Below are 12,562 nucleotides of genomic sequence, written 5' to 3' on the forward strand. Positions count from 1 at the left end.
AGTTTAAGCCTGCAGTACCATCCATTACCAACTCATGTGTTTTATACCTCATCACTGTATAAAAATAAAGGTGTGTCTTAAATACATTCTAATGTTCATAATGTACACTCTTAAATGACCGTTTCACATGTCATTTTTTAGGTGTACAAACTCCAACTAATTTCCTCCACAATTCCATCTTCCCACATGAACTCTTTCTGTTTTAATTCATATAAAAACAATACAAACATGATGCAGCAACTACTGTCGAGCTTGTGTCCATTATAACCACTGTGTAAAGGATGCTTTACCTTCACCGAGTTTCAAATGATTCATTACAGATCAGACAATTCGTTTGGTTTGCACAAACATTATACTCCAGTGTAACGACAGTACAGCAGTATAGATGGGAATATGTCTATCAGCATATGTATACTGTATATCTTATTTATATCCACGTCATTTTTCAGTAGCCATTTGTGTGTCAGAGTAGGAAATTCAAAGTGAAGGTTGCTCTTGTTTTGTTGGAAGCGGTATTTAACGTTTCATGTCACATGCTCACTTAGTTCAGTCTGCAGCCATTTGGAGAGCTGCAGACTATGAACAAAGACACGTGAACCTCGCCAAAATGATGTTGTTTATACTGCTGTTAACATTGTGTCTTCAAAATGAAACAAGAACTTTGGAGACTGCTGCGAGTTATTTTCGGGGACTTTGTATAAAGTAAGGAATTGCTTTTATGTAGTTATCAACCGGCAAAGTTTCATGATGAATTCTATTAGAATTAGTTTTTTCTTTTTTTACCACATTCACATTTAGTGTATCACGAGGCACCTTTAACAGTATTCACAGAAACTCATATTAGCTTTCTGTTTCTACTACTTTGTAATGGAACTACTTTGGAATGGTTACTCTATACATGTCATGCTTATGGCTTTTGGTAATTAATCAATATGCTTCCATTGTTGTCTCCCCACCAACCTGCACTTTCAAACAAAGCAGAACAAAACTTCTTTAAAGCAATGAGTTTAACACCCCTGCTCTAAAGAAGTTTTACTGGATACCTTTGGTTCAGAATCTGGTGTTGTAGGCGAACATATGACCTATATTAAAGGTTCCATACAGGCTCTGGCCAACAATTAGCTACACATTAATCAGATAATAAATATCATATTTACAATTTCAATTCTGCAGGCAACTTTGAAAATATTACATTATTGGACTTGTGTTTTGGCAAAGTCACCTTACTGCAGTTCTGCAGTTCTGAATGGTTCTTAATATTCTAAGAAGCTTTTGCTAATCTGTATTTAAAGTACTGCGTCTAAGAGCATTTTATAAGTTGAACATCGACAGAAGTAGAGCCAAAAAAAGAAAGGATTAGGATACTTTGCTAAACTTTATCCCATGTATACGGTTGTTTTGTTTTTCTTTCTGCTGCATATGCATTTCAACATATATCTCAGCCAGGTCTATCTGTATGCTCATTCATGACACACACACACACACACACACACACACTGATGGTCCATTTGTCATTGCATTAATGTAAAATAGTAATTATAATATGTAATTTGAAAGCAAAATTTGACAACAAATAAAATAGAAATGCCTTGATAGGGTTGAAAAGAAGATACTAGACAAATGTATGTATGAACATTATATCTATACATAGTTTGCAATGTATGCAGTATAAAAAACTTAGGTCTGCTTAAGGTAAGTAAACAGTCTGTGTCTGAAAGTCTTTTTGGCGCAAAACTAAGCGTCAATAAGTGGATTTCGTATCTCGATCTTCTGTGATTCTGCTAAAAGTAGTATCTAAGCAGCCTGCACAGAGTCGGCCAGAACGGTCAGGCGTTAGACCAGAGATCCGGCCTGGTTCTGTGCCGGCACCATGATGGGCACCCCTCCCATGCGGGCGATGTTGGAGGCTGTGACGGTGGAGGTGGGCAGTGGGGGCGGGGAGGGAGCCCCCTGGAGCTGCAGCTGATGCTGACTGTAGGTCTGCTGCAGCACCTGGGCCTGGGGCAGCTGGGTGTAGCGCTCGGGTCTGGGCAGGGAGCTCCCGTTGGCGCTGCCTTCAGAGGGGCCGGCCTGTCCGCGTGGGAGGGTGCTGTTGTTGTTGTAGCCATAGTGGGTGGGGGTGGACGCTCCGTGTTGGCGGGACGGGCGGTAGCCGGCCATGCTGCCTGTGGCGGTGATGATGGAGGCGGTGTCAGAGGGTGGGCGCTGGGGGTACTGCTGCGGGTGGTGGTGGTTGTTGTGGCTGTGGGGGCGCTCTTTATGGTGGGGGCTGGAGGCGATGGAGGACAGGGTGCCGTTTTTGGAGATGATATCTGAACCCATGCCGCTCTTCGCCCAGGACACACGCTTGGGAGCCTGAGCGTCCTCCCTGGAGGAGGAAAGGACACTTAATTAACTCACAAGAAGAAGAAATAAGACAGGAGGGGAGGGGGGCATATGCAGAACAATATAAGGAGCCAAACCATAGTGACAGAGAACACTGTGGAGCACTACTTCTCAACTCACTTGATTTCGTTTGCCATGTCGTCCTCGTTGTCCCTCCGCCTCTTCACCAGGAAAACAAAGCAGAAGAGGAGGAGGAGGAGGAAGATGAAGCCAACCACTGAGCCCACTGTGGCGCCAACGATCATCCCCACATTAGTGGCTACAGGAAGAGTCATGGGACACACAACGCTTACAAATCACCAAAGCAGAGCATGTCCACATGGCATCAGCACGTTTCTTTGGGGAATATTTTCCTCTTTCGACAAAGGCCTCAGATGAGTTTGTAAAGTGGCATCGGAAACACTAGCTTCTAAAAAAGAAAAAGATCAGGGTGCAACCTTTGGTGTGGTGTTTGTGTTTTGCTACGTACAGCTGACAATCTCCAGGTTGATGAAGCAGCTCTCGGAGCCGGCTGCGTTGCTGGCTGTGCACACGTACTTCCCCGACATGTTGCTGCTCATGTTGCTCAGCTTCAGGCTGCCGGTGATCTCGTCTACGAGCACCAATGAACACGGGGGAGCGCGCGTACACATTATTATTCCATCAAAACACACGACAAACAAAATCAAAATCACACTGCAGATGGATCCAATACATTGACAGATTATACATTATGGATATGCGTTATTTAATTATCCAGAACAATTTACTCTTCGTATGATAACTCCTCGCTAATTCTTAATGTTGGTTATGATACAATCTAAAATAACAATATTATTAATATTGTTGCCTGTGGATGGGGTGGGTTGGACAGGTTTGTTGTTTTTATGGAGTATGTTAACAAAAAAGTGCGAAAAAAATAGCAATGTAATTCAAAGTAAATGTTCATGTTCAGGACATTCTTTATCCGCAAATATTTATAAAGAAAGAACGGATATAAGGACACAAATATATAAGTATTACTTGCTTCAGCTTTGGTTTGTCCATTATGCTGATTATCTTAATATCTCATTTTATAGAGTAGTGCTCTCTTTAGGATTTTCAGACCACAATTATAGCAGCGAACAATCACCTACTATTCATAGATATAGTCAAGTAATAATTCATAATAATCAACACTGAGCTCACTTCTGTCCAAAGGTTGACAAAATAAATATACTAATCTAACTCTCAGCAAACAAAGTCCAACTATTTCTTTAAAATCAACCTCACAAGAGCTTAACACAAGTGGGAGATCATGGACTATAAATGTATTGAATATTTGTTGACTATCAGCAGTACTGTGCAAAAACTGCTGCTTATTCCATTTAAATTATTTGCTACAATCCCATAAAAGCTCCACACATTAGATTCAATTAGCTTCTTGTAACATTACTGTTCCCTTTCCCAGAGATGCACCGTGACTGTGCTGGGTCCACTCACTCAGCATGGGTGAGAAGAAGACCTCCGAGGTGGGACTGGTTTTCTTCCACTTGTACAGCGGTACAGGCTTCCCGGAGCTGGTTTTGCAGCTCAGAGTCACGTTCCCCTTCAACACTGGCTTCCCAGAAAGAGAGCATTTGGGAACCCCGGGGGGGACTGAGACGAGATGATTCAAGAACGTTAATTCCGATTATACATCGTATTTCAATGTATGGGGTGAAACGGTGACGTTTCCCAAGCAGGATCTGGTTCTCACCCTTCACGTCCAGATTGATCTCAGCAATGATGCCGGAATTAACTGGGCTGATGACCTGGCAGACGTAGCGTCCGGAGTCAGACTCCTGCGTGTTGTTGAGGTACAGCGACACGTCCGGCGATGGCATGCCGTTTAAGAAACCCACGCGGCCCTTAAACTTGGAGCTGCCCATGTTCGTGGAGTCCTTGGTGTAGGAGATGACCTGGACCACACAACGGTGGGCAAGTCCCACGACGCGGCAGAGGGAGCAAAAGGAGGAATCAGTGTCGTCATCATCCACGTCAGTAGGCTGTTTATTCATCCACGTTCACCCTCGGTCTGAAAGGCTCTGTTTCAGCTCATGTATTGTTATGCTTTATTATGCTAATTTAGTCAACACTATTTTTTATTTATTTTGGTGTCTGGAGGCCAATTAGTTGAGACGACACATATAGGAGGACATATAGGAAACTCCTTATTCCTGGAGGACTTTCTACCTGCCAACATCCTGAAGAATAAACAAAATAAAATACTAGACTGAACTGATTTCTCCATTTCAACTAACTAGTTTATATAAGCTGGGCTGTAACATAAGGCCCCCAGGTTGGTTTGTTCTTTTTATTTATCATTTTGGCTACACAAGCCAGCAGAGCAGAGTGAGACACTGATGGTTATCTGGGCACATGACAAAGAAACACTTCCCCTTTAATCCACTGAGGCTTTGCCAGCTCTCTGAGTTCTCCTTCCTCCTCTCTCCTCTTTGATTGTGATCCTCTATGAGACGTCCATCCGTATGGCCCCAAGATCAGACCAGGGCCATGGGCCAGGTTTTTAGCTCACGTAAAAAAAACCTCTGCTTTATTTCATGTTCTACCACATAAATAATCAAATTTGGAAAAATAGTTTTCTTAATTTCGTATTGTGGAAATCCTACTGTGTGGTATATACAAGTGGAAGATGAATCATATATGGTATTCAAAGCTTAAACGGGTTTTGTCTTGGATTAATTTCCAAGGGTTTACAAAAGGAAGAGCTTTACCAGATTAACAGCATAAGAAGATAACTTTAAAACCTAGATATTATAGCAACAGAAAGCACCATAAAAGATGTCCGTGCTGTAGAAATGAAGATGAAGAAATATCCCATTCATTCGAGTTCTTACCAGCTGGGTGCTGTTGGTGACATAGTTCCAGACTATGGTGTCGCTGCCTGCTGTCTGTGCGCTGTACGTGGCCCTCAGCTCCACCGTCTTACCCTGGTTCACATCGATACTCGTTGGGGGCATCTGGGCCCATATGCCTGGATGGAGGAAGGAGGGAGGGAGGAGACCCGTTAGTGTGACCCATGTCTTCATCCACACTCACTATGAAGCTGAATGAATGGTATCTACTTTACCACACAATAATATCATTACATCAGTACTCATGCAAAAATGTCATGAGCTCACATGAGTGTTGGATCCAATATTATTCATAAGTAGAATGTTTTATCTTTATGGAAACTTTCAAGCACAGAATGCAGCACATAATGCAAAACAAGTCAGCAACAAAATCACCAAAAACACAAGTTAAAAGCATATTGACAAATGAAATGTTACAAAGAAACAGAAATTCTTTTTTGTGAGGGACTATTTAAGAGACCAGTCTGGGAGACTTGACATGCCGTATATAATATTTCAAAGCACAATTTCTAGAAACATGGTCCTTTGTGTTGATACATTAAAAACATTAAAAAGCCAAAAACATATACACAAAAAAACTGTTTCCGTTTTCAAGCAAAGGAACAGCAGGGCAGAGTTCCCTCTGGAAAAGACCACGTCAAAATATTTCATGTCGGTCTTCATTTAATTAACCACATGCCCAGTAAAACTGACCTCAATAATGGTGGTAATGCAGTAATTAGTTTCACTTGGATTGATCTCATTATTGCAGTTAATTTCAAATAGCTTGCATATCTACTTGACTACTGCATTTAGTATATCAAGGTTAAACTAAGAGCTAAATGAAAAACAAAGAAAAAGGAATCCTGAGGATGATAACTAGAAGCAACTGTATTATCTGGAGCAGCATGCAATAACCTAACCAGACTAAAATGTAGTGTGCATGTATGACCAGAGAGGGGCAGCAGAGGGCCAAAACACCTGTGCTACTCACAGAAACAATGATTACATTTTCTTTTCTTTTTTAAGTAGAATTTTATACACCCAGTATAGAATCATATAATGTGTTACTGGTCAGGCAAATAAGTGACCTTTTTCTTCATCAATTAACTCATCTAATTGATTCATTTTCTTTCTGTAATTTGTTTTCTCAACAATGCACATTTCTTTTCCACTTTGTGTAAAGAATGTCTCTAATTTTGGATTGCGTTGTTACGGAAAACTTTAATCTGCGCTCCCATCCCTGTCCATCCTATCAGGAAAACAGATAATCGGATAAGAGTAGAACGGAGGGTGACACTTCTCCCCTCTCGTAGCCTTCCACTGGACCTCCCTCCACCTCTCCTCCAGGCCCTTCAGAACTCTTACCCTTTAAAGGATTTTCCAGAGGTTCCCACATTGAGAGAGTCCCGTCTGATCCATCTCACAGGGAGCATCACCAAACCTTTTAAAGAACCGGTGGGATTTCTCTGTGTGTACTGTTGTGTGACTGGCATGACCTTTGTTGAAATGCTATAACAAAAAAACCTGGACATTTCTACTAATGGTACCCGTTGTCCAGTTGCCACAATTGTCGCTCCCAACAATATTTCTCCAGTGATAAAATCAAATGTACGCTACGTGTGAAGCTGTGTCCTGTCCAAACTGAGAGCTGAACTTGTCCACTGCTTCGGCAACAAAGACAACACTTGGAATATTGGTCTCAGGGAGCATGACTTCTGGTTAGTGAAGTTGTTAGTACTGAAGTAGTTGCCCCAGGCCTTCTGCCAATTGGGATCACCAAAGTATTTCAGATGTTTTGCTTCAAAAATACCCCAGAACAGTAAACTAGAAGTGTCCTGCTTGTTGCATTAAAGCTGGTAACACAATGATGAAATCGGCAGGATACCCGCTGATGAGAAAACCATCAGAATTGCGCAGATATGACTACCCATACCAGGAAATGACTCTCAAAAGCTTCTTGATGATGCATTTGAGTTTTTAACACTTTACAGAACGTGTGGCTGATTCTACCTTGGGGAAACACACTTCTGATCCATCCAAGATCCATGCAAATGAAGTCCTAATGATAGATGCAGAGGGGAGAAAGGGGATGGATGGAAAAAAGGTAAACAGAAAGAAAGAAAGGTGCAGAAAAGGAGAAACAAGGAAGTACAAGGAACCGAGACAAGGTTCATTGTGTAAATGACTCATTAGACCCTAAGAAGATTTGCCATAGCAGTGAGAAGTAGACCTCTTGTCTAGAGAGGTTCAGACTGATGGATGGATGGCTGGATCAGTGGACATGTAAAGATGACACAAAGAGGCTTACACATAAACGTAATGAGTCAGAGTGGAGGTAACATACACTACTGAGAGGCTGCTGCAAGTCTCCAGGAGAAGGATGCAAGGCTGGATGTACTGACTCAGAATAAAAGGCCGGGGTCATGAAAGACAACACAGCGTCAGTTTCACAAGGGACGCACAACAGCCTACGGGTCCTGTGTCCTGTGTATGGCTAATCCATCACCCATCCCAACAGCCGCTAGATACAATAAGATGTGTATAGTGAAACAAGGGACAAGTTCAAAAAACTGAAACAGGAAAAAAATCCACAATAAGTGAAATATGATGTATACAGATTGTAATACCTTCCTTGGTTTTGGTATCACATCACTTTCAATAACAGTCACCCTGTGTACTACGTCGCTTATTCTGACGCAATGCAAACACTCCGGAAAATGTAGTGTTTCTTTGTGCTAAGCTAAGTCTCCTGGCTATAGCTTAAGCTGTGACACATAATTAGGACCAGAAAGACACGCGGTTGAGGTGTTGCCTGCGAGTGCAGCATTGCGTAGATGGGTGCTCACTGTCGTGGACATGTAGGACAATTTGTAACCTGTAGTGTGCACCCAAGCCGTCACAGTAGGGATCACTCAGAGAGCATCATTTCACATTTTCACAGTAAATATGGGCCAAATGTTCAGCTCCTCATTAGTGTAGATGGGCTGCCCTTCATGATTTAGCGTGAACAGACAGCTGCATCCGCCACATAAAAATCTTGCCAAGTGCTGCTTTAAGAAGCTTTTCTGACAGAAATCTCTCCCTCTGATGAAAGCCCCCCCGTCACCCTCCCCCATGAGGAGAAGAGTAGTGAATGGAGGGATGGGAAACGGAGGCAGGAGAAATGAACAAGGCTACACAAGTTACACTCATAACATTCACCTTCACTCTTAATTTGGTCAGTGAGCCTTCATCTTTCAGGTCTGGAATCCACTCGGGAGGCTTCACCACCATGTTTTTTGAAATATTCCATGGGGACAGAGCAGCTGGGAGCCACTTTGCTCAGTATGTAGAGAACGGAAGGAGTAATGAGGTTTGGATGTGTCTCACTGGAGGGCATTGGGCAGTTTCATTAGGTTGTTGAGGTTTAACAATGCGCATCATAGTGGCTTTTAAAGGTGAATATGCACTCCTTATTGGACTCTGGTACTGAGGAAGGGTGTATTTGAACACAGCATACTATGCTGTTTCCAAATATACCCTTCCCTGCAGTACGTAATGAACTATAGAATAGATATATTGTGAGATGCAATCTACATTCAAATTCTTCCATTTCTCTCACTGCTGACCTGAAAAGCATGTTGTGGCAAGGCATTAGCTGCATAGTCAGAGTTGTTGTGCAGATGATGATGTCTGTTGCTTTTCATCTTGTTTGATATGTTAGAAACGGTTACATGAAGTTAATGTAGTTCATTTCAACCCTGGAGATTTGATAAGGATCAATAAATGGCCAATGCTAAATACAAATAGGGTAAGATGGTCGTGTTTTCCCACGCGGTGTGAAAAGCGAGTTGCAGAGAGTTCTGTAACCACCATCCCTCCCACTCCCACTCCTACTAGGTTTTATGCCCCATAACTCTCAATAACCATTAGCTGGACTGCACTTTAACAGAGTATAAGAGCCAAGTGTTAAGATGTAAATTAATAGTAGCAGTTAGTCATAAACGAATTGGTTGAATTACATGTTACATCTAGGTAGCAAAACAATGAGGCTGGGAAAGACTATGCTATTAGGAGGTACAGTCAGATGCAGCACTTTGGAGCTGGGATCAATGTTCTGCAATAGGAAGCACAGTTTCAAACTTTGGTCTAGTTCTAATGTACCTATAAGGACACCCGATTCTTGTGGTGAGAGTATGAACCTCAGAGCCAAGCGTATATTGTACACATGAGTAGGCTGGCGTTCTGCGAGTGCTCTTCTCGCAGATGAAACGTTTGCTCTGTGTGTGTGTGTGTGTGTGTGTGTGTTTCTGTATGTGCAAATCTCCTAATTGCAGGAAACACATCAGATTTAGCCTGTTTACTCCAGGCCTCGCTCTAGATAAAGCAGAACCCCAGCAGCGTCCGATGGAGTTCCTCCTTAATGTTGAAAAAATGGGTGGTGGTGTCAGTTGCTTCCTCCGAGAGCGTTATCAGCATCTTTGAGTAAACTCTAGTGGGAAGGGGTGTAGTATATGGAAAATAGGAATGCCAAAAGTAAGACGTTGTGTTGCTTTTTTGCCACCACATTCCAATTTTCAAATAAACGCCTTCTTAACCCTGAAAACGCCAGACAGAAAAAAACAAGACAATATTATCTGGATGATCAGCGTTGACGCAAAGATGTCCCGTGGAGGACAACCGACTCCTCTCTCTGGAGACTGGGTTGAGACGTCAGACCTTCTCCCTTAAGGAGATAAACTACTCCTGGGACAGCTTATCCCAGTTTCACCACATCATCAGTTAGAGAGAGAATATCAGTGAGCTCCACTAGCTAATAGAGCAGTTTCACGTTGTTGTGCCAATATGCCAAAATCTGGGGTGTTCCAGAAGCTTTCAGGCAGAGAGAACTTCAGCTTCTCTCACAGTGCTGCCAATAAGCTGCAGCTCTGCTTCCTTCTTTAGGAGCGTTGCATGTACTTACATATGCAGCCGTCTTGGTAAACATTATACAGTATGTAATAACTGGTGCTGAACACCTAATGTAATATTGGGACACTTCCACATAGTGATGTTTCACTTTCTCAACAAGTAGACACATTGAAAACATGAAAAGGAGCAAATGCCGATAAAATATATCTTTTTAACCATACATAAATAATTCAAAGAACGTTGAGCTCTTCATTCCCTTAAGGCAGTGGTTCACAGCCTGTTGTCCGGGCCCCTTTTAGGCACACTTGAGTCTGCAAATAAAGCTTTTTTTTGAAGATATATTCAATGTCCTATTGAGTTGAATTAATTAAAGTATTTTTCCAACGATTTGTTAATCTTTTTAGATGTGACTGAAACCGTTTAGAAATTCTATACCCGAGGTGATCACGACGCACATCAGAGACCAAAAGGTTAAAAATGCCACGGAGGCAGCTTCTTTGGCGGCTGACTACGTGTTGACGCACAAGCAGAATTTCGGGCCGTGGCATCCTCGCCGTGCTGGCTCTAGTGAGAGTGCTGAAGTCGTAGGTGTATCCTGGTTATCAGCCGTTTAAACCTGAGACAGGGGGGCCCGCCATAGGGAGTCCAGGGAAACACAGGGCGTTCTGTTCCAGTTCGGAGAATGGGGATGAATGTTTTTTCTCAGTTTCACGGGAGGACCTGAAGGTTGGGAAAAAGGCTGATCCGTCTTTGAGGGGTTTGTTTGAGCAGGTGCTTCTTGGGGAAAAGGTGTGAAATAAGTGGTGAACGGTATTGCCAGTCAGATTCAGAGAGTCTGCCCCGAAACTGGCTCATGATGAATCTTGTCACTTGGGGGCCAGCAAGATTGTGTTCTACGGCATTTCTTTTGGTCACATATGAAAAAGGATGTTGCTGCTTACATCAGAGGGAAAAAAAGGGGAAAAAAGAAAGCAGGGAAATGGTCGTTGTTTAGGATAAGTAGAAAATGATATGTGTGTATTGGTTTGGAACCCAGCTATTTATGGAGGGGGATGTGACAGCCCTTTGGTTTTGAGCAGGGCCTACCGTGTGTCTGTGTGTTGGATGTGTCCCTTTGTCCTGTCTTGCAGGTCCATTGGGAGCACCCGGCCAGTCTTCCAGTCCGCCTAGCCCTCACTCTTTTGATTTTGGGAGAGCCTCTCAACGACCATCTTACCCTATTTTTGTTATGGCCCGAGAGCCAGCTTTTCTTCAGATATAAGTAGGGAGGGTTTCAAGGACATCAAAAAAGCCCCAATATCAGATCCTTAAAGGACACTTCATCCTTCACCAAGCAACTGGTCAGGTTCATCATCTGAGAATCATGACTTAGACACCCATTTGATTGGACACAGCGAGTCACATCCTGGCCTTATGACCGTTCTCGGCCATTTGCAGACTTTAAAATTAGAATAGTGCTCAAGCTGCGACTGATGACGAGTCCACGTAAACAAAAGTACACACATATTGAGGAAGGGCTTCACACTCACAGGGAAAAGACACCAGGGCAGGAAGTGACGTTAACCCAGGAACACGAGTGGCAGGAAACAGGAAACAAACCCACACACTGACACAACTAACCTGCTGAATGTCTAATGTTGTTAGAATCTTTCTTTTATTGGGTTTTTTAATGTTTGGAACGTTTCCGTATCTCCTCTCCTTCACATAGTACTGCCACCTACTCCCCTCCCGCCAGCTTACAGATCAACGTCTCTCCCTCCTGATTCACGGCACACCTCTCCAACCACTCAACGTGTAAGGTAAAAGAGCTCTTTAAGAGTAATGCTTAGTTAATCATTTATATAGAAACACTGAACTATTTTATATGTAGCGCTGAATTATTAAGTCACATCTACATTCACATCTCCACCACATGCACAAGCTGCTTTGACTTGCACCCTTTACCTCTGACGTGTAGAGATGTTTGTGTGAATATTTAATAGCGCACATTAAGAACAAACTAGCCAACAAGCGTGTCCACTTTAAACTAGAATCGCCTCGCCTCGTATGGCTCAAACAACTTGTCGTGGACATATCGTTTCTTATTAACCTTTTATTTAGAAGTCCAGGCTGATGTTTGTGCCAAAAAGAAGGAAAAAATTCCGTCGGAGCAATCCTGAGATGATGCCTACTAGAGGGCCAGTGGCCCCGGCCCTAAGCAGCCCAGACGCCTTACTAAACAATACACACCACGCAGTGCAAAAATAGCCACTTAGAAAAAGGTGGGGAGCTTTTGGTGGTACATTACCTTAACAAAATGATTTTTATATAATGATCTTCTTGGGCATTTATATCTATTTCTGTCTAAAACTCACATACTCCAAGAGAAAACCAAGCCACAAATGTTGGAAAATAGAAACCCAACCCAGTCTGGGAGAAGTCAAAATGTC

General features: G+C 42.7%; 1 protein-coding gene across 1 annotated transcript in view; it reads right to left on the reverse strand.

The window, feature by feature from the left end:
- Positions 1-29: 29 nt before the first annotated feature.
- The window catches only part of esama (endothelial cell adhesion molecule a), a 45,049-nt gene continuing 32,516 nt past the window's right edge, over positions 30-12,562 (reverse strand). Inside the window, exons 3-8 of the mRNA XM_037466814.2 lie at positions 5,244-5,380; positions 4,103-4,304; positions 3,847-4,002; positions 2,855-2,977; positions 2,506-2,644; positions 30-2,368 (exon numbers count right to left, since the gene is read on the reverse strand). Coding sequence (XP_037322711.1) covers positions 1,834-2,368; positions 2,506-2,644; positions 2,855-2,977; positions 3,847-4,002; positions 4,103-4,304; positions 5,244-5,380 — 1,292 coding nt within the window. The 3' untranslated portion in view covers positions 30-1,833. The remainder of the gene's footprint in view (positions 2,369-2,505; positions 2,645-2,854; positions 2,978-3,846; positions 4,003-4,102; positions 4,305-5,243; positions 5,381-12,562) is intronic.

Source organism: Pungitius pungitius, chromosome 16 (assembly GCF_949316345.1).
Source record: "Pungitius pungitius chromosome 16, fPunPun2.1, whole genome shotgun sequence".
In the NCBI taxonomy this organism is placed as follows: domain Eukaryota; kingdom Metazoa; phylum Chordata; class Actinopteri; order Perciformes; family Gasterosteidae; genus Pungitius; species Pungitius pungitius.